This window comes from Balaenoptera physalus (genome assembly GCF_965194825.1).
Source record: "Balaenoptera physalus genome assembly, chromosome: 11".
Taxonomy (NCBI): domain Eukaryota; kingdom Metazoa; phylum Chordata; class Mammalia; order Artiodactyla; family Balaenopteridae; genus Balaenoptera; species Balaenoptera physalus.
In genome coordinates, this window is record NC_138896.1 from 26,644,464 (window position 1) to 26,671,633 (window position 27,170).

At 40.1% G+C, this 27,170-nt stretch overlaps 1 protein-coding gene across 2 annotated transcripts in view; it reads right to left on the bottom strand.

Annotated features, from left to right (window-relative positions):
• LOC309637314 (uncharacterized protein) overlaps positions 1-27,170 on the bottom strand; it is a 537,821-nt gene that overhangs the window by 283,143 nt on the left and 227,508 nt on the right. For both annotated transcript variants that reach the window (XM_082411732.1, XM_082411731.1), the window contains one exon: positions 5,358-5,509. In XM_082411732.1, coding sequence (XP_082267858.1) covers positions 5,442-5,509 — 68 coding nt within the window. In that variant the 3' untranslated portion in view covers positions 5,358-5,441. The remainder of the gene's footprint in view (positions 1-5,357; positions 5,510-27,170) is intronic.

Here is a 27,170-nt window from a genome sequence, read left to right on the forward strand (position 1 = left end):
ATCATCAAAAGATCTACAAACAATAAAGCTGGAGAGGGTGTGGAGAAAAGGGAACCCTCTTGCACTGTTAGTGGGAATGTAAATTGATACAGCCACTATTGAGAACAGTATGGAGGTTCCTTAAAAAACTAAAAATAGAACTACCAAATGACCCAGCAATCCCACTACTGGGCATGTACCCTGAGAAAACCATAATTCAAAAAGCGTCATGTACCAAAATGTTCATTGCAGCTCTATTTACAATAGCTAGAACATGGAAGCAACCTAAGTGTCCATCATCGGATGAATGGATAAAGAAGATGTGGCACATATATACAATGGAATATTACTCAGCCATAAAAAGAAATGAAATGGAGTTATTTGTAGTGAGGTGGATGGAGTTACAGTCTGTCATACAGAGTGAAGTAAGTCAGAAAGGGAAAAACAAATACAGCATGCTAACACATATATATGGAATCTAAGGGAAAATAAAGGTCATGAAGAACCTAGGGGCAAGATGGGAATAAAGACACAGACCTACTAGAGAATGGACTTGAGGATATGGGGAGGGGGAGGGGTAAGATGTGACAGGGTGAGAGAGTGGCATAGACATATATACACTACCAAAGGTAAAATAGATAGCTAGTGGGAAGCAACCGCATAGCACGGGGAGATCAGCTCGGTGCTTTGTGACCACCTAGAGGGGTGGGATAGGGAGGGTGGGAGGGAGGGAGATGCGAGAGGGAAGAGATATGGGAACATATGTATATGTATAACTGATTTACTTTGTTATAAAGCAGAAACTAACACACCATTGTAAAGCAATTATACTCCAATAAAGATGTTTAAAAAAAAAAATCTGTATGACAATTTCGGCAGTTAACACCCTATGGAAACCTAGGAAAGTATACTGTTTTCCAGTATAAAGCTGTATCAGAGCAAATTTTGCAATAGAGCTTTTCTCTTGCAGAAAATCTGAGGATTATAATTATACAATTTGCCTGAAGAAATAACAAAAGAGAAAAGATCTTTGAAATGATGCACACACACACACACACAAGTGGTCTGGATCTTTCATTCTAATAGACTTCTCTGTTATAATTAGAATTTCTGAGGAGTAATGCGTCCCCACACCCCTGCCCTCCTCATTCTGCCCCACTTTCCTGTAAGTCCCTTTCCACGCAGCTTCTAGGTGCTCTGCGCTCTGGTGTTCCTGTGTTCTCCTTGCATACCCACTCTGCCTCCCATGCAGACCTCTCTTCCTCTTCCCATACACCTCCTGAGAGAGCTCCACTCTCTTATCTCCATTGCAGAGTTCCCCCTTTTTCAAGATTTCCATGATCTCTCTTCACTAATAGTCCCCGTAGCTTTGTCATTAGCATTGTCCTGCCTTTAAGCCAAGACTCCTGCATCCACTGCAGCAGCATCCTTCTGGACACGCCATGGAGGAGATCACTTTCACCTCAGACTCCGCGTGTCTGAGATTTGAGTCATCTTCATCTCCAGACTAGCTTCTCTTCCTACTTGGTATCTGTAGAGTCAAGGATTTCCAAGCTTTTCATATTCCAAACATTGTCATCATCTTTTATTTATCCATTTCTAGCACCATAGCCCCATAACCAATCTACTTTCCCTTCAAGTCTTCCAGAATATTCCTTAGAACGACTGCTCTCTGCCTCACTCTGCTGCCCTTAAGCTTGCCTCACCTCTGCATTCCTCTGGTTTCCTGAATGCTAGGTGATTCTCACTCCACTTTTTCATAAAACTTCCACCACAAATATAATTCATATCCTGGCCCATCCAGAAATCTCAGGCTTTGAGTTAAATAGACCTGAATCCATTCTTACAAGGTGACCAGAGGCAAGTTACTTTACCTCTCTGAGCCTCATTTCATCATCTGTGGGGTGAGAAAACTAATTTCTACTTCTGGAGGGTGGAGAGGGTTCTAGATCTCAAGAACCTAGCCTAGTGCCTAGGGTACTACAGGGGCTCTATAAGTTCCTTTCTTTCTTCTTTTTCCTTTCTTTTTGGTTGTTGTTGTTTTTAATGAGATGTCCCCTCTTACCCCAATACCTCAAATCTAAATGCAATTTTAGGTAATTTGGCTCCACTCTTCCCTTCCCAGCTGTGCCCTCAGCTGGCCCCTCACTAGCTGGTCAACAGGTAATGCTCATTCTTGTTTCCTGCTGTCTTCCTAAGTATCCTCCCCTCTCCCTAGGCCAAGGCTACCCATTCTTCAGGAACCAACTGAAGTCCCTCCTCCTCCCCAAAGCCTTACCCAGTCCCTCTGGGAGCTCTTCTCTTCTGAGCTCTTATCACCCTCAGAGTCTCCACCACACATCCCAGAACCTGTATTCTGCAGGCTGCTAGGCAACCATCACGGCAAGATTGCCTGCCCCTCACTTTACAACAAGAGGAAGCTGAATGTCAGAGAGGTCTAGTGACATGTACCAAGTCATATGGCTCATTTCTGGCAGAATCAGAAGTAGATTACTGCTACTTAGCTAGTAATTTCTGAATATATTTAAACTGGGTTTTAATTACTACAATTGTATCACTCTTGATCCAAGAAAATTATAAGAAATCTAAGGGCAAGCTACCTGTGCCTCCTTATAACACCTAACACACACACACACACACACACACACACACACCATCTATCTTAGCACAGGGCACAATGTAGGAACTCAATAAATGTTTGGAAATTAATTTGGGCTTATTATCACAAAAAAATTAATCACTACGAGACCTGTGAGCCCCTGTCATAGGTATCTTTGAGTGATTTGGAAATTCTGCCTCTTAAGAACTTTAAACAAAGGGAGAAAATTGTCTGGTTTAAATGAACCACTGCCTAAAGGCAGGGGATAGATTGGTTTTAGGAGTTTCATTTCATCACTATAATCCTATGATTATAAGAAAGAAGGCAGGTTGAAAAGGAGCCATAAATCACCTGTGGGTTCATGATTCCTGGTCCTGCTGCCCCCTCACTCCTTACCCAACACCTTTTCTGTGGACAGTACTTATGTCCGGCCTTGCTGCCCAGAGCACCTCTACTATACTCTGAACTCCAGGGCTCCTCAAGCAAGTCTAAGCCTCAGGATAAAACTGGAAGCCACAGTGGTTAAGAGAACAGTTTTGGGGGTTAGGCAGACCTGGGTTCTAGCTGTGTGACCTCTGGCAATTTACTTAACCTCCTGAGCTTCAGTTTCCTGCTCCATAGAATGCGGGAATAATCTCCCAGGGTTTTATGAAGATTAACTGAAATAATACAAATGAAGATCCTGCCCTAATAAAAGAAGCTCTGGGCGCCATCAGACATGAGTTCCTATACATGCTCCAGTGCTGGCTCACTTTGGAGCAGCTGGTCATTTCAGTTTCACTGTCTCTGGAAGGGCTCTGGGGTGAGCTGGCAGGTATTTCTGGTGGGAAAGGCATACCCTGTTCGTCCAGCATCACCTACCCACCGGATGTCTTGGGTCCCAGACAAATAGAGGAGAGTTTTCCAGTTCCTCCCAGCAGCTTGGGGAAGAGCTGGGATCAGACACTAACTCTTCTGAACCAGATGCTTTTTTCTTTTCCATCTTTTAAACCTTGCAGGCTCTTCAAAGGGTTTTTCCTTTCAGCTAGATCTTATTTTGAATATCAGTGATGAAGTTACACTAATGGATTTTTTTCCCCTTTCTTTTTCTTCCAGCAGAGCTACAACAAAGGCATCCATGCTAGAGAAGCAGCCCAAATGTTCTGCCTGCTGGAGCCCTCAGACATAATTTGAGTAAGTTTAAGGTAGTTGTAAAAGGGAGAGTGCAAAGGATCAGATTGGGGGTGTAGTTTGTTCCGTTATTTTGTTTGGGTTTTTTTTTGAGAAGTTTTATCATTAGAACATTTGTTTATGTGATTAAAGCACCCTCATCATTAATACCTTCAAGAGACATTTTAATTTTCTTGAGTTATTTATTTGATTTCTGGAAGATTAAAAAGCAACAATAAGCTAAGTTCCCTTCTTTTTAGGAATCATGCTATCTTTGTTGTGATGTGAAGAGAGCTGCCTACACCTACTACCCACTCCTCCACTCTTTGCTCAGGCTTAATATTCCAGGCTGAAGAAGAAAATGAGCTGTCTCTCTCCCCCAAACCATGCATCTGCTTTGGGTTTAGGTGGTCAGTAGGATCTTGCAGAGGCAGGAAGCCCCAGATGGTACCCCAGAGAATCCTGGGGCAGCATCATCCTGGGACCTCATGTTCCCACCCTTGGTCCAACCATGGCCACACAGGCTTTGCCCAGAGAAGAGCTGCTCCAGGTGGAAATCACACCCCAGAGCTCTCCCAGACCAAGGTCAGCACGTCCCTGGGAAGTTCAAATCCACAGTCTTCACCAGCCATTCCAAACCCCCAAAAGCTCTGAAACCCAAAAGTTATCTTCAAAGTTTGCAGCAACCACACTGAAAATAATAATAAAGATTTATTCCATCTTTATCTATCTCACTCAGTATAATAGTCACTGTGTTTTATTTAAGGGCGCTAGCTACCCTGATCCTACTGAAGGTGTTAAATAATATACAGTACATGTAGCATATTGCTTTTCAAAATACAAAAAATTCTGAATTCCGAAACTGGTTTTGAGAGTAAGGGATTCGTGGCCTGAATTACCCTTTTAGAGCAGCAGAAGGAAGAGATGGGAAGAGGTGGAAAGCCATAGCAACCCTTCCTCTCTGTGCTGTGCTTGAAAGCTGTGACACTTTCATGGTGCTTCTCAAACTTTAATGTGACACAGATCCCTCAAAGATCTTGTTAAAATGCTGGTTCTGATTCAGTAGATTTGAAGTTGTGCCTGAGATCCCTTATTTCTAACTGGCCCAAGTGCCACTGATGTGTGGACCATACCTCAAGTAGCAAAGATCTAGAGATCTAGAAATGTTGATTCTTGAAAAAAACCGAGCGACATGAAAAAAAGGCAGGCATTTACAGGTCATGGAAGCAACCTAAATGCTCATCGACAGATGGATGGATAAAGAAGGTATGGTACATATATACAATGGAATATTACTCAGTCACAGAAAGGAATGAAATTGGGTCATTTGTAGAGATGTGGATGGACCTAGAGACTGTCATACAGAGTGAAGTACATCAGAAAGAGGAAAACAAATATCGTGTATTTACGCATATATGTGGAATCTAGAAAAATGGTACAGATGAACCTGTTTGCAGGGCAGGAATAGAGACACAGGTGTAGAGAACAAACGTATGGACACTAATAGATAACTAATGAGAACCTACTGGATAGCACAGGGAACTCCACTTTGCTGTACAGTAGAAACTAACACAACATTGTAAAACAACTATACCCCAATTTAAAAAAAAAAAAGGCAGGCATTTACTACCATTGTCTAGATGAGGAGGTACATGGTCCCAGGATAAAGAGTGTTGCCTAGGTTCACACAGCTAGAAAATGTCAGAGTCGGGACTCAAATCCCAGGATCTTGACCACCTGCCCATCTTCCTTCCGGCATTCCACATCTTGAAGTAGGAGGCCCTGGGAGTGGAACAGAACACAGAGGAGGAAACAAGGAAGACTTCTTTGAGAATATTTCTCAGTGAAACCCACTTTAATTAGTCACTCATGGTAATAAGAGATGGTCAAGAAACAAGGAGAAAGGAAGCCACATTTTGAGCCCTGGGTCTCTCACCAACTAGCTGTGAGATGTCTTTGGACCTAAGCAATCTCTAATGTACCTGGCAACTGGAGTTTTTTATATTTCTACTCCAGCTGATCCGTAAGAAGGGAAGAAACCTCATTGAATTCTCAATTATCACTGTCTCTCAGAAGAACTGACAACCTTGTAGTACATTGTCTTTATCACAAGAGGCCACATGGTACGGCCGGAAGAGCTTCCTGGAGACACCTACCTGGGTTTGAATCCTTCCTCTAATTCCTAATGGGCTGTACAAACATAAGCAAGATCCTTAGCTCCTCTGTGCCTCAGTTTCTTTACCTGTAAAATGGTGATAATCCTAGTACTTAACTCATGACGTCTTTATGGAGGTCTAAATTAATTAATATAAGTAAAGCGTTTGGAACAATACTTGGACCCAAGTGGTCCATTTTGTATCTCTTAAGCCTTCCATTTATTTCCAGTGCCAAGGCCTACTTGAAGATTTGAACTTCATTATATTAAAATTCCTATGAAATACTTGAGGATGATGTGATTGAGTTTCTCCCAGTAAAGAATATTCTTTTGGGAATCAAGGAGGCCAGGAGTGAATTTTTATGAGTTGTGAGCCTTGTACATGCTTTAAAAAAAAAAAAAAGGTTTGCTATTGATTATCACAATATTGGTGATGATGATGAGAGGAGAATATGGTTCTCAGGATGGGTGGAGAAAGGGACATTTGCAGAGTTTAAGGTAAATCAGGTTATGAGCAGTTTAGGAGCCCACCTCACCCCTAATGTAACATGTTTGCATCTGGCTCTCCCAGGTTTTGACAGGTTGTTATTAACACACTCACACATCTCTTGGCTTCATCTGATCAGTTACCCTCCCTTCTTAAAATCACTTTTGTGGGAGGATGAAAGGGAACACAAAATGATTGAGGTGACAGGTCCCGTGGTGCATTGAAGAACTGTGTCAGAAAATGCTGCCAAAAGCTATTTTCAACTGGGAAGGGAACACCCTTTTGCGCTTTGTAATTCATGGGTGGACCACAAGAAAGTGAAAATAGCTAATGTCTCTGGAACATTGCCACTCACACATAGCAACGGCCTTATTTACAGATACAAAAATCATTATTTCTTTCTGTTCCCCGAAGCACAACTTTCATGCTGGGGAAATTTCCTAGGATCACAAACATACAAGGCCAAACCTTCGAGGTGGCTTCACTCCAACCTCCCAAGTTGGAACAACAACACTGTGCACGCAATTTCGATGACTTCTTCCCACTCCATCCCTCCTGCTCTCGGCCAAAATCGATTTGGGCAGGTACCAAAGGAATGGTTTGAAATTCAGACCCTGCTCTTGATTTGTATGCAAAATGACATCTGGATGTTTTTTAAACCCATTTTCTGTGCTCGCTGAATTTTGCCCTGGTGAAAATATACAGAGGACTAATTTTTTTTACAGGTAGGAGAAAGAGCTGACTCTCCTACGTTTTCCAAGCAATCTCTTTCCACAAGGTGAGAGTGTTCATGCAGTACCTATCCGGAGTTCTGGCAGTAATTATAATATATAATACATGCTGAGATTGTACTATATACCAGGCCTTGTTCTAAGTGCTTTTTATACATTAACTCCTCAATCTGCACAACTATCCTATCCTTATAGGATAAAGGATAATTCTGCACAAATAGGTGAAGCAACTTTCCCTAGGTCACACAGGTAGCAAGCGGGGAGCTGGACTTTATTAATCTGTTTGGCTACAGACTCCATGTTCTCACAACTATAATATTCTATCTCTCTCTGCAAGAGGGGACACAGGCAGAAAGAGCAGGAAGACATGCAACCAAAGCTTTTCTGCCCCTACGTTTGTCTCGCACTCTGCTCCTACCCACACTTTCCTAAAATGCTCTTGCAAATAGAAAAGAAAAATTTCATAGTCACTACATTGCCTATAGTAAGAAGGTAATATTTCCAGAAAGCTAAAGAGGATGTAGTTTCACAACTTGGGAAGGGATAGAGGGGAGGGGAGTTTCCCATAGATGTACAAGTTTCCCTGATTCCTAATAACCAGTATTTTGAGCCATCTATATGGTAAACTAGCCAAAGAACAGATCTGGTATGTGAGAGGCCTGGGTTGAAGAATACACGTGGAATGGGCTCTGTTACTTTAAGGTAGCCACCAAACTGAAATTTAATTTCCCCACTTGCAGGTCGGATATTCATTTATTCTTCCCCTTAACTCTCTTTTGAGAAGGCTTACATCAACAAAGAATAAAAGATAGAACATATAAATAAGAATAGAAAGAAAAATAACAATAAGAGCAGAAACTCTAAACCAGGACCAGGTAGAGGAGGATCATGCAAAACTACGCAGGTCGTGTGAGCCCTCACGCAGCTTTTGACGCTTAGAGTTGATTCCAGACTTATTATCAAAAAAAAGAGTCAATTTCATGGGAGAAGTGAAGTCTTTAAGAAGGATAATCTGTAAAAGAATTTTCTGAAATGGGTCTTCTTAGGGAAGGTTCTTAATAACATGATAAACAATATCCTCAACAACTTTCCAACAAGATGGAATTAAAGATTTCACAGGTCTATTCCTCAAAACTTCTACAAAACTTTGGTTCAAACTTGAAACACCATTTAGCCTGGTTTATTCTTGGGCAAGAAGGAGGTAAGTGAGTCAGTCAGGAAGACAAGGTTCAAGATAATACAGTCAAGGGTATAATCTAAATGGACATCGATAGATGAATGAATAAAGAAGATGTGGTATATATATATATATATATATATATATATATATATATATATATATATATACATGCGATGGAATATTACTCAGCCATAAAAAAGAATGAAATAATGCCATTTGCAGCAACATGGATGGACCTAGATATTATCATACTAAGTGAAATAAGTCAGACAGAGAAAGACAATACCACATGATATCACTTATATGTGGAATCTAAAATATGATACAAATGAACTTATTTACAAAACAGAAACAGACACTGAGACATAGAAAACAAACTTACAGTTACCAAGGGGGAAAGCGGGGGAAGGATAAATTAGGAGTTTGGGATTAGCAGATATACATTACTATATATAAACTGCATAAACAACAAGGACCTACTGCATAGCACAGGGAACTGTGTTTAATATCTTATAAAAAACCATAATGGAAAAGAATATGTATGTTTGTGTATCTATATATATATATACATATATATATAAAACAATCACTTTGCTGTACACCTGAAACATTATAAATCAGCTACACTTCAATAAAAAAAAACAGAATATAATGTTTTGATAGGTTCTCTTTATCTTTTTTTTTCACACAAATCCTTTTAAGAAGATTGTAAAAGTTAGAACTCCTTAGAAAATCACACATGTGCATATATACAAATATTTTGTTTTTACAATTTTAGTGAGCTGAAAAATTTCTTAAATCCCAACTATCAGCTGCTGACTATGGGTCCTGAGACTCCAGATTAGGAATCTTCCCAGGAAGAAGAGAAGACTACAGATCTTTCCTATAATACTCAATAGACATTGTTTCTATCATCAGAGCTTCTGCTGTGCCCTAAGAAACAAATTAAATGTGAGTAATTATAGAAAACACATGAACAGTTGACTTACTGCAGAAATCAAGCAAGAAGCCCAAACAAAACCCTCCCTTCATAGACAATATTCCTATTTCCACATAGTGGGCCATAGACATGCTGTTTGTCAAAACGAATTATTCTCTAGAAACAGTTCAGAGGTTACTAGTGAATAAATAATCTATTTAACACCCAATCTTCTTTACTCTTGAGTATTTCCAAATTAACTTCGACCCTTATACTATTCAAATTAGATTGTTATTTTGAGTAAGATTGTTGACTGATAAATCTGCCAAGGCAAATGTGTTGCTAAGAGTACAAGACTTTTGAAAAGACCTTTCTAGGCCTTTCTTATTTAGGCCTTATATGACTTAATAAGAAACGTATTAAATTAAATTAATATTCTATTTTAAGTATATTGTTATTATGCTGTAAATTGTCTTAAAGAATTTCATACATTTTCAAACCTTGTGGTTTATGAAGAACAAATAATTCATTTTTGTTCTTTTGTTTTAAAGGTTGTTATATTGGCAGGTAACTATAGAAGGTGGCATTAAATTAGTTAACATAATATTAGCTTTCAGAGACATATGATTCAACAGTTATCCATTTTTTGTAGCAGTTCCCTCTCTCTCTCTCTTTTTGTTTGTTTAGTAGTTAGATAGAAAAGACATACCTAAAGCCTGCTTGCTCTCTTGATATTTATTTAAAGTATTGGCCTCATAAAACAAGATGTATAGTTTTTTAAAAGAGAAAATATAGTATAGTTCAGAAGGACTGTCCACCCACAGAATGGATGTTTAATAATGGTAAAGAATAGAACTGCCTTTAAAAAAAATAAGTCGGATTCGTCAATGTTTTTCAAACGATTCTATTTGAAGTCCCTCCTTCTGGGTAGATTTCTTGCCTACACCAAAACCAGAAAAACTCAGCATTTGCCTCTTATGTACTGGACTTCCATGTAAATTATCTTTGAAGAAAGGATTCTGTTGCTTTAAAAAAAATGAAAGTGTTTTGAAAATCAATGGCGTAGAGTCTCTTAGAGTTCATCCAGATGGGATCACACCTGGAAATTTAATCACGGTTAACCCGTTGGTAAAGGTCAGAGCTCACAAGTCAAAACAGGTTCTCAACAGTTTTGACGGCAAAAGGTCTTCATTTAGTATCATCTTTAATGTAAGCTTTTTAACTGATAAACTATCTGCAGATGTTTTACTAAGTCCCTGGCTGAGATAGGGTTTAGGGACGTAAAATTTTTGGATAGTTACCTTAAAACCATATTGCTGAGAAAAGAGAGTCATCAATAATGAATATATAATCTTCCTAATCTAGTTTGCAGATGAAACACCAGTAAAAATTACCGGAAACAGGAAGACAGAAGCAAAACAGAGATGTACTTTGCAACGTTTTACAAAATGGTTTGATGCCTAGAGCCCGTGCTCCGCAACAAGAGAAGCCACCGCAATGAGAAGCCCGTGCACCACAACGAAGAGTACTCCCCGCTCGCCGCAACTAGAGAAAGCCTGCGTGCAGCAACGAAGACCCAACAAAGCCAAAAATAAATAAATAAAATAGAAAAGTTAAAAAAAAAAAAAAAAAAAAGGTTTGCCGGTGAGTGTAAAAGTTTAGGAACTGAAGACAAAGCACCTGCCCAAGATAAGGGTGGGACAGAGGGAGACACAGAGCATCCAGGTTTTCCTCTGAAAGTGTCATTGTGACTACATTGTGTCGCCAGCTGGTTGCTTCCTTCACAGCAAAGAAGGAATAGGCAAACCGGAATGACCTAAAATTTACAAGGAAAAAAAAAAAAAGAAAAAAAAAGATGCATAGTCTTCCTCATGCAGAAGCTTCTCTGAAACACAGAAGTAGAAACACAGAAGCACAGAAGGCTTGTGAAAGTCAGGTAAAGAAGGAAATGGAATACTAAAACGATGTTGTAGAAATAATGAAAAGGAAAAGGATCCATGAAAGAATTAAATTTCTGGCAGTAGAAACAAGTATAAATAAATAGGACGTGTAAATGCACCCTACCAATGGTGTGTTGGTAAATTGTTAACAGCTGGCTCTTGGGATTAGGCTGGGTTGGGGGGCCCCGAAGTACAGTGGTTGATGATTTCCATGGTGTAGCTATTCCAACCATGACTTAAGTATGTTGTCAGTGAACTCAGAGTTGGGAAGGGATGTGAGAAATTGACTCTCATGAGCCAGTTCATTCCTGTTCCAGTGCACCACCGAATCCAACCTCTACTGTGGTCCTGGGAGCTGCCAGACACCAGGCTTTATGCTTTTATATATATCATTTAATGCTCTCCTAAAAGATAAGTATTATTAACTAAATACAGGGGCTCAGAGATGTCACCTGCATGGCCAGAGACATAGAAGTTCTAGGACTGCACTGTCCAATATGGTAGCTACTTGCCCCATGTGGCTGTTTAACTTTAAATTAATGAAAATTAAATAAAATTAAAAATCCAACTCCTCAGTCACACTAGCTATATTTCAAGTGCTCATTAGCCACATGTGGAAAATAGCTACCATTTTGGAGACCACAACTATGGAATACTTTTATCACTGCAGAAAATTCTATTGGATAGTGCTGGTTGAATGTTTTTTAACCTGAAGTCAAGGGCCTGGGCCTAATGGTCAAAAGAGACCAAGTATTAAAAAAATAGAAAGTACTTATATAACTTCTTACAACATGTTGCTTCTGAAGTGATTCCACCTATTTACCAATGATGCAATTCTCCCATAGTGTTCAGCTTGAAGACTTGCATTCCTGAAGTTGTAAGGAAGAAATCTGTCCTTAAGAGGGCCTAAGGGGATTGTAGAAAATTTTTCTTTGAAAAAATTTAAGAAAAAATGAGTTTCATTACCCAGATTTCTTTTTTGCCCTCCACAGTAAGTTCTCAAACAGCAAACAGAGAGATCTTTTTGAAACATAAATCTCCTCTGCTTGAGATTTAATAAGGCTTCCTATTAAACTTCAAATTAAATACAAACTCTTTACTTGTGTCTGTATACAAAGCCAGTCTTATCCCTTATCATTCTCTCACTCCCTCACTTTGCTCCAGCTACATGGAATCTCCTCCAATTCCATGAAATTTCCAAGGAGTTATAGACTTTTGAATTCTGTGCATGTCCCAAAAGAGAAAGGGCTTTATTTTATTCACTAGAATAGGGCTGGGAAATAGTAGGTGCTAAATGATTCTTATTATGAAAAGAGCTGTGACATATGCTAGAAATACAAAAATTATATAATTAAGTCTTCCTGGAAAGGAAAAGCATAATTTGCATTTTTTAATATTTCACAGGGAAAAATAGGACAAAGAAAAGGAAGTTGTCAGTTTATGATCTGTCTGTCCAAGTATCCCACCTATGATTTACAGGCACAGGTTTGAATCATCTGAGGGCTGAGTGAGCAGTTGGAACTCAATGCAACCACTCAGTACTGTGTCAGTAAATGTTCAACAACCAACTTGTGGGGTTGGGGCAGAGGTGCTGATTTGTAACACTTGCTGATCTCCATGGGCCAAAACTCCCACCAAAGCCAATTTCAAGATACTGTGGCACAGAATGCAGAGACAGGAAAAGATGCACCCCATAGGTTCTTCCAAACCAGCTTCAGCAACCACTGAATCCACAACACACACACACACACACACACACACACACACACACACACACACTTCCATCCAGAGTCTCTTAAATCAGTATTTCAAAATTTGATCCGGAGTTCATTTTTAATTAACACTACAGGTAAGTCTGTTGCACACAAAAGTGTGAGAACCTTTTCACAGAGGTAGCAATACTGGCAGCAGCTGGTAGGTGTGTAACCACAGGAAGGATTTCACATCAGAAATGGGAACCACGGAGGGCAGACAGCAGAAGCAAGAAGAACTACTATCCTGCAGTCTATGGAACAAAAACCACATTCACAGAAAGATAGACAAGATGAAAAGGCAGAGGGCTATGTACCAGATGAAGGAACAAGATAAAACCCCAGAAAAACAACTAAATGAAGTGGAGATAGGCAACCTTCCAGAAAAAGAATTCAGAATAATGATAGTGAAGATGATCCAGGAACTCGGAAAAAGAATGGAGGCAAAGATCAAGAAGATGCAAGAAATGTTTAACAAAGACCTAGAAGAATTAAAGAACAAACAAACAGAGATGAACAATACAATAACTGAAATGAAAACTACACTAGAAGGAATCAATAGCAGAACAACTGAGGCAGAAGAACGGATAAGTGACCTGGAAGACAGAATGGTGGAATTCACTGCTGTGGAACAGAATAAAGAAAAAAGAATGAAAAGAAATAAAGACAGCCTAAGAGACCTCTGGGACAACATTAAATGCAACAACATTCGCGTTATAGGGGTCCCAGAAGGAGAAGACAGAGAGAAAGGACCCGAGAAAATATTTGAAGAGATTATAGTCGAAAACTTCCCTAACATGGGAAAGGAAATAGCCACCCAAGTCCAGGAAGTGCAACGAGTCCCATACAGGATAAACCCAAGGAGAAACACGCCGAGACACATAGTAATCAAATTGGCAAAAATTAAAGACAAAGAAAAATTATTAAAAGCAGCAAGGGAAAAAGGACAAATAACATACAAGGGAACCCCCATAAGGTTAACAGCTGATTTCTCAGCAGAAACTCTACAAGCCAGAAGGGAGTGGCATGATATACTTAAAGTGATGAAAGGGAAGAAACTACAACCAAGATTACTCTACCCAGCAAGGATCTCATTCAGATTCGATGGAGAAATCAAAAGCTTTACAGACAAGCAAAAGCTAAGAGAATTCAGCACCACCAAACCAGCTCTACAACAAATGCTAAAGGAACTTCTCTAAGTAGGAAACACAAGAGAAGAAAAGGACCTACAAAAACAAACCCAAAACAATGAAGAAAATGGTCACAGGAACATACATATCGATAATTACCTTAAATGTGACTGGATTAAATGCTACAACCAAAAGACACAGGCTTGCTGAATGGATACAAAAACAAGACCCATATATATGCTGTCTACAAGAGACCCACTTCAGACCTAGGGACACATACAGACGGAAACTGAGGGGATGGAAAAAGATATTCCATGTAAATGGAAATCAAAAGAAAGCTGAAGTAGCTATACTCATAACAGATAAAATAGACTTTAAAATAAAGAATGTTACAAGAGACAAGGAAGGACACTACATAATGATCAAGGGATCAATCCAAGAAGAAGATGTAACAATTATAAATATATATGCACCCAACATAGGAGCACCTCAATACATACGGCAACTGCTAACAGCTATAAAAGAGGAAATCGACAGTAACACAATAATAGTGGGGGACTTTAACACCTCACTTACACCAATAGACAGATCATCCAAAATGAAAATAAATAAGGAAACAGAAGCTTTAAATGACACAATAGACCAGATAGATTTAATTGATATTTATAGGACATTCCATCCAAAAACAGCAGATTACACTTTCTTCTCAAGTGCGCACAGAACGTTCTCCAGGATAGATCACATCTTGGGTCACAAATCAAGCCTCAATAAATTTAAGAAAATTGAAATCATGTCAAGCATGTTTTTGGACCACAACGCTATGAGATTAGAAATGAATTACAGGGAAAAAACGTAAAAAACACAAACACATGGAGGCTAAACAATACGTTACTAAATAACCAAGAGATCACTGAAGAAATCAAAGAGGAAATCAAAAAATACCTAGCGACAAATGACAATGAAAACACAACGATCCAAAACCTATGGGATGCAGCAAAAGCAGTTCTAAGAGGGAAGGTTATAGCTATACAAGCCTACTTCAAGAAACAAGAAAAATCTCAAATAAACAATCTAACCTTCCACCTACAGGAACTAGAGAAAGAAGAACAAACAAAACCCAAAGTTAGCAGAAGGAAAGAAATCATAAAGATCAGAGCAGAAATAAATGAAATAGAAATAAAGAAAACAATAGCAAAGATCAATAAAACTAAAAGCTGGTTCTCTGAGAAGATAAACAAAATTGATAAACCATTAGCCAGACTCATCAAGAAAAACAGGGAGAGGACTCAAATCAATAAAATTAGAAATGAAAAAGGAGAAGTCACAAGAGACACCGCAGAAATACAAAGCATCCTAAGAGACTACTACAAGCAATTCTATGCCAATAAAATGGAAAACCTGGAAGAAATGGACAAATTCTTAGAAATGCACAACTTTCCGAGACTGACCCAGGAAGAAATAGAAAATATGAACAGACAAATCACAAGTAATGAACTTGAAACTGTGATTAAAAATCTTCCAACAAACAAAAGTCCAGGACAAGATGGCTTCACAGGTGAATTCTATCAAACATTTAGAGAAGAACTAACACCCATCCTTCTCAAACTCTTCCAAAAAATTGCAGAGGAAGGAACACTCCCAAACTCATTCTATGAGGCCACCATCACCCTGATACCAAAACCATACAAAGATACTACAAAAAAAGAAAATTACAGACCAATAACACTAATGAATATAGATGCAAAAATCCTCAACAAAATACTAGCAAACAGAATCCAACAACACATTAAAAGGATCACACACCACGATCAAGTGGGATTTATCCCAGGGATGCAAGGATTCTTCAGTATATGCAAATCAATCAATGTGATACACCATATTAACAAACTGAAGAATAAAAACCATACGATCATCTCTATAGATGCAGAAAAAGCTTTTGACAAAATTCAGCACCCATTTATGATAAAAGCTCTCCAGAAAGTGGGCATAGAGGGAACCTACCTGAACATAATAAAGGCCATATATGACAAACCCACAGCAAACATCATTCTCAATGGTGAAAAACTTAAAGCATTTCCTTTAAGATCAGGAACAAGACAAGGATGTCCACTCTCACCACTATTATTAAACATAGTTTTGGAAGTCCTAGCCACAGCAATCAGAGAAGAAAAAGAAATAAAAGGAATACAAATTGGAAAAGAAGAAGTAAAACTGTCACTGTTTGCAGATGACATGATACTATACATAGAGAATCCTAAAAATGCCACCAGAAAACTACTAGAGCTAATCAATGAATTTGGTAAAGTTGGAGGATACAAAATTAATGCAAAGAAATCTCTTGCATTCCTACACATTAATGATGAAAAATCTGAAAGAGAAATTAAGGAAACACTCCCATCTACCATTGCAACAAAAAGAATAAAATACCTAGAAATAAACCTACCTAGGGAGACAAAAGACCTATATGCAGAAAACTATAAGACACTGATAAAAGAAATTAAAGATGATACCAACAGATGGAGAGATATACCATGTTCTGGATTGGAAGAATCAATATTGTGGAAATGACTATACTACCCAAAGTAATCTACAGATTCAATGCAATCCTTATCAAATTACCAATGGCATTTTTTACGGAACCAGAACAAATAATTTTAAAATTTGTATGGAGACACAAAAGACCCTGAATAGCAACAGCAGTCTTGAGGGATAAAAACGGAGATGGAGGAATCAGACTCCCTGACTTCAGACTATACTACAAAGCTACAGTAATCAAGACAATATGGTACTGGCACAAAAACAGAAACATAGATCAATGGAACAAGATAGAAAGCCCAGAGATAAACCCACGCACCTATGGTCAACTAATCTATGACAAAGGAGGAAAAGATATACAGTGGAGAAAAGACAGTCTCTTCAATAAGTGGTGCTGGGAATACTGGACAGCTACATGTAAAAGTATGAAATTAGAACACTCCCTAACACCATACACAAAAATAAACTCAAAATGGATTCGAGACCTAAATGTAAGACCAGACACTATAAAACTCTTAGAGGAAAACATAGGAAGAACACTCTTTGACATAAATCACAGCAAGATCTTTTTTGATCCACCTCCTAGAGTAATGGACATGAAAACAAAAATAAACAAATGGGACCTAATGAAACTTCAAAGCTTTTGCACAGCAATGGAAACCATAAACAAGATGAAAAGACAACCCTCAGAATGGGTGGGAGAAAATATTTGCAAACGAATCAACGGACAAAGGATTAATCTCTAAAATATATAAACAGCTCATGCAGCTCAATATTAAAGAAACAAACAACCCAATCCAAAAATGGGCAGAAGACCTAAACAGATATTTCTCCAAAGAAGACACACAGATGGCCAAGAAGCACATGAAAAGCTGCTCAACATCACTAATTATTAGAGAAATGCAAATCAAAACTACAATGAGGTATCACCTCACACCAGTTAGAATGGGCATCATCAGAAAATCTACAAACAATAAATGCTGGAGAGGGTGTGGAGAAAAGGGAACCCTCTTGCACTGTTGGTGGGAATGTAAATTGATACAGCCACTATGGAGAACAGTATAGAGGTTCCTTAAAAAACTAAAAATAGAATTACTATATGATCCAGCAATCCCACTACTGGGCATATACCCAGAGAAAACCATAATTCAAAAAGACACATGCACCCCAAGGTTCATTGCAGCACTATTTACAATAGCCAGGTCACGGAAGCAACCTAAATGCCCATCGACAGACGAATGGATAAAGAAGTTGTGGTACATATATACAATGGAATATTACTCAGCCATAAAAAGGAACGAAATTGAGTCATTTGTTGAGACATGGATGGATCTAGAGAATGTCATACAGAGTGAAGTAAGTCAGAAAAAGAAAAACAAATATCGCATATTAACGCATGTACGTGGAACCTAGAAAAATGGTACAGATGAGCCGGTTTGCAGGGCAGAAGTTGAGACACAGATGTAGAGAACAAACGTATGAACACCAAGGGGGGAAAACCGTGGGTGGGGGGGGGATGGTGGTATGCTGAATTGGGCGATTGGGATTGACATGTATATACTGATGTGTATAAAATTGATGACTAATAAGAACCTGCTGTATAAAAAAACAAAACAAAACAAAACAAACAACTAATATTAAACTTTCTTTGGGTTATTTGTATGGAAATATGTTAATATAAATGTTTCAGACATTACATGAAATTGCTAAAAATCTTATATGTTCTGGTATAATGTTATAAGTCATAGTTCTAGTTCTTACTTTAAAATGTATATCTCAGAAACAACTAAAAAAAAAAAAAAAGAAAAGAAATGGGAACCACAGACTACCTGAGGATCCCTGAGGTAGGCAAGAAGGACTGGGAATCAGGAGACATCAGCACAGCTTGTGGGAACCAAGGGACCACAGAGATAACTCATTTATAAGGAGACCCCACCCCAGAAATGAGGGGCAACCCCTCTTCAGCTGTTCACCCTTCCAGGGGACCTCTCCTCATGGCACAGCTTTTTCTCCAGTGCCACGGGAGCACCTTTTCATGGTCCAGGCTGTCCCAACTCAGTGTGTTCCTGGAACCACTTAATGCTTCTGAACCTACATTTTCTTCTAAAGGTAAAGTGAGGATGAAAATTTTTGCATTGCCTACATCACAGAACAACTGTGATAAGATATTTTATGTGAAAGCTCTTTGAAAAGAACATAGTGCCATGGAAATTTCAGGTGGCATTATTACCTGCTAAGGCATGCTTAGATCTAAAATCCTATCAGAGTTCAACCCAAGGGTCTCTGGGCTCTGCATAAGAAGCACCTCACAGTCCTGTTGGCTTTTGGGGCTCAGACTGACTCACCACCAGCTAAGGGTACTGGCTTTCAGCCTGTTTATATATTTATGTATCAATAGACATATATTCCTGGTACGTGGGTGCTTATCTACAGAGGATGCTAGCTTACTTTGGATGCCAAAACTGAAGTCTCCAGGTGGTCTCTAGTCTCCTGGGATAACCTGAGCTATCACAAGATAAACCACAGACAAAGTTTTGACTCAACCAAATCCAGATGTTTTAGCTTTGGAAATGCGCCCACCTACCCAGCATGTTTCAGAACAAAGGAACAGCAAATAGAAACGAGAAGGGCGTTTAAAAGAGAATCTCACACCTGTATCCTGATGGAAACTAGAGAGATAGTTTATTTTACTCACTAATTAAAATCCATGAATTGAGTATGAATACAGATTTTTTTTCCTTGCCATACGAGAAAATCTAAGGGATGGACCAAAGGCTGTGCTAAGAGCTTTTGCTGGCATTATTATATTCATTCTCTGAAACAACCCTGTAGGTGGTCCTCCACGGTGGCAAATATAATAATACTAATTAACATTTATTGATCATTTGCTTGGTATTGAGCACTGGGATAGGTGCTTTATGTGCACTTAGTTAATCCTCACAAATACCCTCTGAGATAAATTATTCTCACTTGAAATACCAGGCAAACTGAAGCTCAGAGAGGTGAAGTAGTACCTCATCCAAGTTTGTACAGTTAGCAAGTGATGGAACTGGCGCTGAATCTGAAGTCTCTCTGACTCCAGAACCAGCACTCTTAGCCCTCCCATAGGGAAATATGGGCATTTTGGGTGTCCTGCAACAACCTTTTTCTCTTCGTTCAAAAATGTGAACCCAAACAGTGAGTCAGAATGTTGCCTCATAGACTCTGTTCCTGAGTAGGAGAAGCACAGACAGAACAAGACTCTTCAGACGTATCATCAGGAAGTATGTTTGAACAATGTGCTTAGCTTCTGAATTGAAAGTCTCCTCTCCCTATGTGTCTGGCCCTGGAACCAAAGGGAAGTGGCGGTGGGGGTGGCCTGTGGAGCCAAATGTTGCTCTGTGTCCGTGGGCCGTGCTCGCACTCTTCTATGAATGGGGCAGAGGCAGGGTCTGCTGAAAGCCTTGGCAATTTTATGCACACCAAAGCAGAGACACATACATAAGGAAGCTGTTTATGGAAACTTAAGAACTGACACAATGATTTAGGTTTTCAAATGAATTTCCGATGTTTATCTTTATGAGGCTATTAGTACACTGTAAACACTACTTTTGATATAATCTCCCCTATACTGCAACTGGGCGATGGCTGAATTCTGAGTTACAATGCAAGTATTGTGCAGCGTGGCACGTGATCCATAAGATAATGGCAACGTTACCCGCTGTGTCTGAGCGGAGTATACTTAACAAGGCAGGTAGGAAGCGGGACCACAGCTTTTTTCTCAGTGGAAGACACAGAATTTGACTCAAGCAAACCATGAAGAAATGAACTAAATCAGAGTGTGCCCCCCAAATTCATTCAACATTAATATGTTTGAGTAAAAGCTTGAGAAAATAAGCTGGTTTCCCTCTACCGTATTTGTTCTGAACAATAAACACACTTTCTGTTCTGTTTTGTTTGTTTGTTTGCTTGGTTTTGCTTTTGGTTTTGGTTTTAACTGCTGGTTTCACAGTTGCATAACTCTTCCTCACCAGGGTTCTTAAACCTCACCCACCAGAACTTAATGTAAGGTTCAGACCTTGAGATTTGGAAGAAAACAAGACCATCAGACTCAAAGAGACCCAAGTGCTTGCAAAGGCAGGAGTCAAGTGTCTCCTGGGATGTGGACAAGGGTCAGGCTGCTCAGCCCCAGCAGAGGGTGAAAGGGTCATGCACTGAGTTCTGAATCCAAAGATGGAAAAGTGTCTCACTGGGTCCCAGGGTACCTTGTCACTAACACTAACACATACTTCAACCTTTTGAAGGTGACACTAACGCATACTTTAACCTTTTGAAGGTGGGAGAGGGGTTGACATGAGGAAGAGATGGTCATGATCTTGCCTCCCTCCATCTCACTTTTAGAAACTTACACGAGCAAGAGGAGGAACCTTATTGATTCCTTACACTGAGTACCCTAACCATTCAGAACTTTGAAAACTGCACTTACTAAGTGTTTAATCCCACCTGTGGTGTGAAACATCTGCGCACTGCTATGCAAACCACGTAACAGCTATGACCCACGTGATTCCTTTGTGACCTGGGAACTCCAATACCTGCACTAACTCCCCTCCTGGGTTGTGTAAATATGAAGTGAGGGATAGACAGGGGAGGGCTCTGAGACAATGGGAGTCCTGGGATACAGACGTTCACTGTTACTACCCCTCATCCCAATTCTACTCCATCCCTTCATCACCTCCAAAGTCAGCAGCTGTGGGAATTGGAGAGGAGTAATGCAGGGCTACACCCCTGTTCTCAACCAGCACCCCCAGACACCACTGCAGCCAGACTAGTTCCCATTCTGTGTAAATTGCAGGAAAACTTCACAGACTGGCATTCATATCTTTATTTCATGATTTTTTTGTAACACCCTCTGCGCTCGCTCCTTCCTGGATCTTGAAAGATTAAAAGCAAACTAGGTTTAGAATGGGATTATGGCTAATTAATTCCACCTAAACTTAAACTTCATCAACCACAACCTCTCCAGCTCACCACCTGCCAGTGCCCTAGACAGTAAAAGCTAGCCGGCTACAACTTGAGAACGGGGAAAAAGTTTCAAAGAACCAACTTGCTAAAGTCTGAGGTAGGGGAGTCTTAAAGATCCTTCCCCTCTGGAAGCAGCCTTATGTTATAAAATCCCTCTGTTGCTAAAATCTCCTTGCCTTTGCAATTAGATATGTGCTGTTCACCACACAGTGTTCTAAGAATGCCTTTAAGGGAAGACCTATCACCCAAATAAACTCACTTTCTGGGATTCTAGGGAGTGCAAAGTGCTGGAATGTGCCTGGTGGCTGGCTTAGAAATGAGAAGAAAACATTTGGTGATGGGAAGGAGGGTAGAGCTGAACTTTTTAAGCTGAGGGGGTGAGGAGAAAGGGCCTGGGGTCCATCCTGTCTGGTGAGCAGTCAATGCACTGCAGGCCTGCTTGCAGGCCAAGTGGGGTTGGAAAGCTCTAATTAGATTAGCGATGTTTTGCTAGAAGGCAGAAAGCTTAAAACATTAACTTTTTAAACAAGTACATCAGTTCTGAGTAAACATTATTCTTTTATTTAGTTGTATGGTCTGAGTCAGCCTATTTCCAGGACAGTGGTAATGCATGCGTTTGATTCCTGAATGCAAGTATGCTTTCAATTTTAGTATGCAAATCCCCTGATTTTGGAATGCTTCTCCAGGGCTTGCAACTGGCTATCTGCTGCTCCCTTCTCTCCCGCTTGATGGGCTCTGTTCCTGCCAGGCACCCCCAGACAGCCGGTGGCAGTCCTAGGTAGCCCCTCCAGGGCTCCCAGTCTCCTTGTCCCCGTGAAGGACATTTTGAAGGGCATTTTGTTGTCTGTGGAAAAAAGCCCACGTTTTTCACCAAGTCCATAAAATTAATCCAATTTTTATATTCATATTAAGAGGGTCATTCATCATTTTTGAAAGTAACCATCAGAAGCAACAATTGAGAAAGACTATAAATCCATACAGATCCGAGTAGAATTCCAAGACTATCGTGCCGATTGTGTGGCTTTGGGCAAGACCCAGTTTTCACATTTGTCAAATGTGAATATCTCATAATTCTCTGGTTGCTCGTAAAGATTAAGATAACATATAAAGCGGCCAGCTCAGTGGCTGACCTTGACATACATAATTCATGTCCCATGGGTTCCCTCCTGCTTCTTTGTGTTTCAGGTGAAGAGCAGCAGCTAAGACGGAAATGGGCTTCTGGAATCCACCAACTCTCCTCAGTGGGGATGAGAACCTGTGGAACTCTATGGGGTCTTAGCTGTCCCCTTTCCAGCAGCATCTCCCATGAGCTCAAGCAAACCCACACCCAATACTCCAGCCATCCTCATCTATCCAGTTACAAACGTGCCCATCCTTCCATGTCTCCATGCATGTGGGTCTCCCTGTTCTCAACTTCCTTCCCACCTTCTTGGTACACCACAAAGTCCCATACTTCTATGATATCCAATTTCAAGGTCACCTCCCTGGTAACTTCTTCCCTGATTATTTCTCCTCATCACCAGCAGAGTCACACACACACACACACACACACACACACACACACACACACAACACACACACACCACCCATGCTTGGAACAAAATCTGGGAGGCTTGATGACCCTTTAGTCTATTGTAGTATTGTTGGGTCTTTCTAGGTCCTGCCAGACTATGGGTTCCTCAAGGGCAGACGTTTATATTTGAATCCCTAGAATCTCACATAGCACAAGGCACACATTCAGTGCTGAATAAATACCTATTGAATAAGTAAATGTATGAATGTCAAGACTAGGTAGCTCTCTAAATGAAGGTTTGAAAAGGTCATGAAAGAAAATCAGCCCAGTAAAATGTTCCCTAAGGATGACATAGTCTGTCCTCCAAAGGATTTCAGGTGTTTGCTGAGTACTCAGCATTTCTAAACAACTGTGGAGAGGGGGTAACGTCCCAGACACTGTTCCTGAGTTTCCTCAACGGCAGTGACCCCGGCTGTGGCCACTCCATTCCACAGCTGCCCCTGCCACTCAGTTTCCTGCTCCGTTCTCACAATCTCCTGAAGGGAAAGAGGGTAGCCACTTTGCCAGCCATCGCTGAAACCACTGGTTCAGGTGAGCAATTCTAAGCAAGCTGCAGCCAAGAAAGCAGAGGAGACAAGATGGAGTGTTTTCCTTCCCACATCCTCAGAGTCACACACGGTCCCTCTCTTTGCAAGGACAGAAGAGAACACGGGGGAGAAATGACTCGTCTTTGCTGGGCGGCTCTGTCCCACCTTAGAGTATGGCTGTCCCACCAAGAGCTTCCCATGTGACACATATCAACTCTCACTGAGCCTCACTCAGCAGAGCCAAGTTACACACTAAGGGCATTTCAGTGTAAAAATGCCTGGATGAAAGTTTCAAGCAAGTGTTCTTGCAGACACCCAAACGGTTAAAATAACGTCCCTTCTTTTCTCTTTTTCTTCACCTTCTTCTGAACCAAGAGCTGGCAAGGGGAGTGGGATGGGGGCCGCTGGAACGTGAAGGAAGAATGTTTAGACAACTTTCAGAATTGCCCTCCAGGGTCAGACAGCCGATTGTTCTGGCCTGTTTTCTGACTTTGTGAGGAACTAAAGGAAAAGCCTGGAAAGTGCAGGAGGCTTTCATGACATCAACTGAAGTAAGTAAACTCTGTTCCTCCAGAAATTTGCTGACTTTAAGTATGCATGAGGGACTGTGCCTAAAGGAATTTAACTAATCTTTCTTAAACCTATTTATATATTCAATCTATCATGTATTGTTGAGGTTTATACATATTTTAAGAAATATATGTATTTTAAGAAACATTTATAAATGTATAGAATGTTATGATTGGAATTTTGCTCTAGTTCAGTGCTTTTAACCGATTTTTACAAACTAATAATAGTTTTGTTTTATTTCAGTTGAGATACTGAAATGGATTGCCAATGTAGTATATCATCACAGGTAAGACATTTTTAGAATCACTTATTATAGTCACCATTTCGTAAAGGAAAGGCTGTTTTAGCACCAAGTATTAGGACCAATATAACCTTAGAAAGAACAAAAGAGATTCACCATCCTTATAGTGTCACAGGTACACACACTAGAATAATCTTATTTTTAGCGTCCCTTTTCCCCAGGGAATTGCTCGCGGCGATAACATCCATTGCATTGTAAATGAGGAAACTGAGGCTCGGAGGGTCCATGTATCACATGTTTGTTAAAGTCCAACTCTGTATAAAGTTCCACTCCAGGCAGTGCACACATTCCAAATCTTGTAAGACAGGGGTCCCTGTCACACTGGAGCTTATAGTGATGCTGGAGAGATGACCTATGTAAAAATAACTTCACAACAAGACATCCTACGTAACTGAAACTCAGTTCCCTAGAAGGCTCAGCTATCCAGAACACAGGAAGAAGTTGGAGCTTCAACTCATGACCTAAAGCTTATGCTCGTGATCTACAGAAAAGCCCTTTCTTGGAGCCTCATTTTAGACAGAAATCTAAAAGGTTTGGTTCCCCAATGTACTGACCCACAGTAGATAAAAAGAATAGATCAGAAGAGACATTTGGATCTGCTAGGAAGACCTCTGGAGACAGATACAATTTGATGAAATGTTGACAACAGTGATGGCTGTCAACAAAGCGGATATAAAAACTACTGAAATTGACACAAGGCGTTGGATGAAAAAGTAGAGTCTGGGGCGACTTAGCATACAGGCAAGAAACTCTGTGCACATAAATAGACGCCAGAGGCACCACCGGGGGAGAGCACAGGACGATAACTGATCACGGCTGGTAGAGCCTCATGAGGTGGTCAACCCCCTTAGTGGCCAAAGGATCAATGTATTGTTTGGGGACCTTAAAAATGCCCATTTCCTAAAATATTTACTCTTGTGGAATAGTTTCTTTCACAGCCATGTGTGACAATAGAGGTGGTCCTGTGTTGATAAGCATTTCTTTTGTAAGGACAATAAGAATTCAAAGGGGCTATAAGATCTCTCCTTCTAAGGTACTCAGTATTCTGCTCATACTGGGGAACCACTGTCTTTGTTTAGTGCCCTTTGTGTCAGGGTTATATGCACGTGTGTGTACATGTGTGTGTTCGCCCTCTATACATTTCTCTGTTTTTTCCCTCTTAAAAAAAAAAAAAAACCCACATTGGTATTTTCCCTTTTTTGGTGCTCTGGGAATGAAGGACCTGTTTTTCCTCTCAGGTGAAAGCATCTCTAAGTTTTTCTGCCCTATTTTTGTCTTTGCTCTACTTTAAAATTAGTGATATAACCGAAAAAACAATGCTGATCTGCCTGCTGTTATTAGAAAAAATTAGAGGTATTCCACACTTGTCTCCATATCGGCATCATGGGCAGTAAACCTGCATTAGTCATTGAACACTGACAATCTCATTGTTTTGTTCATTTTGATGCCTGAGCTTGATGAAGTGGCTTTTGATTCCTAAGGGGTGAGGGAAGTGACAGGAAGAGGCAGCCTTGGAGATGAAAGCCCTTTCAAGCAAAAGAATGCTGACTGGTGAGGAAGAAAAAAAAAAAGCAACCAGCTTGAGATTTTTTTTAAACATATTTTGCCGAGGAGGCAGTGTGATGCAAATGGCATGCCAGAGCATAAACGTGTACACTTTTTCCAGAGACGTTTACTTCTAATACTCACCACAGATGGTCTCTAATCAAGAACAGTCAGCCAGCCCCTGCTGGTGAGTACACTACTTCCTTTTGGAGCAGAAGATTTCTTTGTAAGGCAGGCCCCAAATCATAAACATCTGAAAGAACCTGCAGCCCCAGGAGCTGCTGCCACCACCTTCGTGATGACCCTCCCAGTCCCCCAACGCCCTGGCCCTGTAAGTGCTGTCTTTGCAATTCCGGCTACAGTTCATGCTTCTGAAAGACCCAGCAGCACTCCTGCACCATGGCCCGTTCTCACAGACGTGCCCATGCTGGGTGAGCTGTGTTTGGTGGGCCTAAGTTAAGCAGGCAGCACATTTTCTAGGAGGTCCAGGTTCTGGAGAATTACCCACAGATGACTCAGAAGATGGGTTCTTACAACTATTATAAAAAGTATTGACAGGAGAGGAAATGATACAAGTGAACTTATTTACAAAACAGAAATAGACTCACAGACATAGAAAATAAACTTATGGTTACCAAAGGGGAAAGGGGGGAGGTATAAATTAGGAGTTTGGGATTAGCGTATACACACCACTGTATAGAAAATAGATCACCAACAAGGTCTTAACTGTATAGCATAGGGAACCATACTCAACATCTTGTAATAATCTATAAGGGAAAAGAATCTGAAAAAGAATATATATATGTATGTGTGTGTGTGTATATATATATATTTGTATATGTATATGTATAGCTGAATCACTTTGCTGTACACCTGAAACTAATGCAACATTGTAAATCAACTACACTTGAATAAAAAAAGAGAGGAAAATGCTCCAAGAAGGAAATAAGTTAGAAAATAAAAAGGAAAGCGAACGAGGCAGGTTTGTTGAACCCAGAAGACAGAAAGTTTACTAACTGAATCTTTATTCCGGTCCACCAAGGGAGTTCATTCTTCTTCATTACAGCAAAAGAAGCTGTGTGCAAGACCAGGATTAGG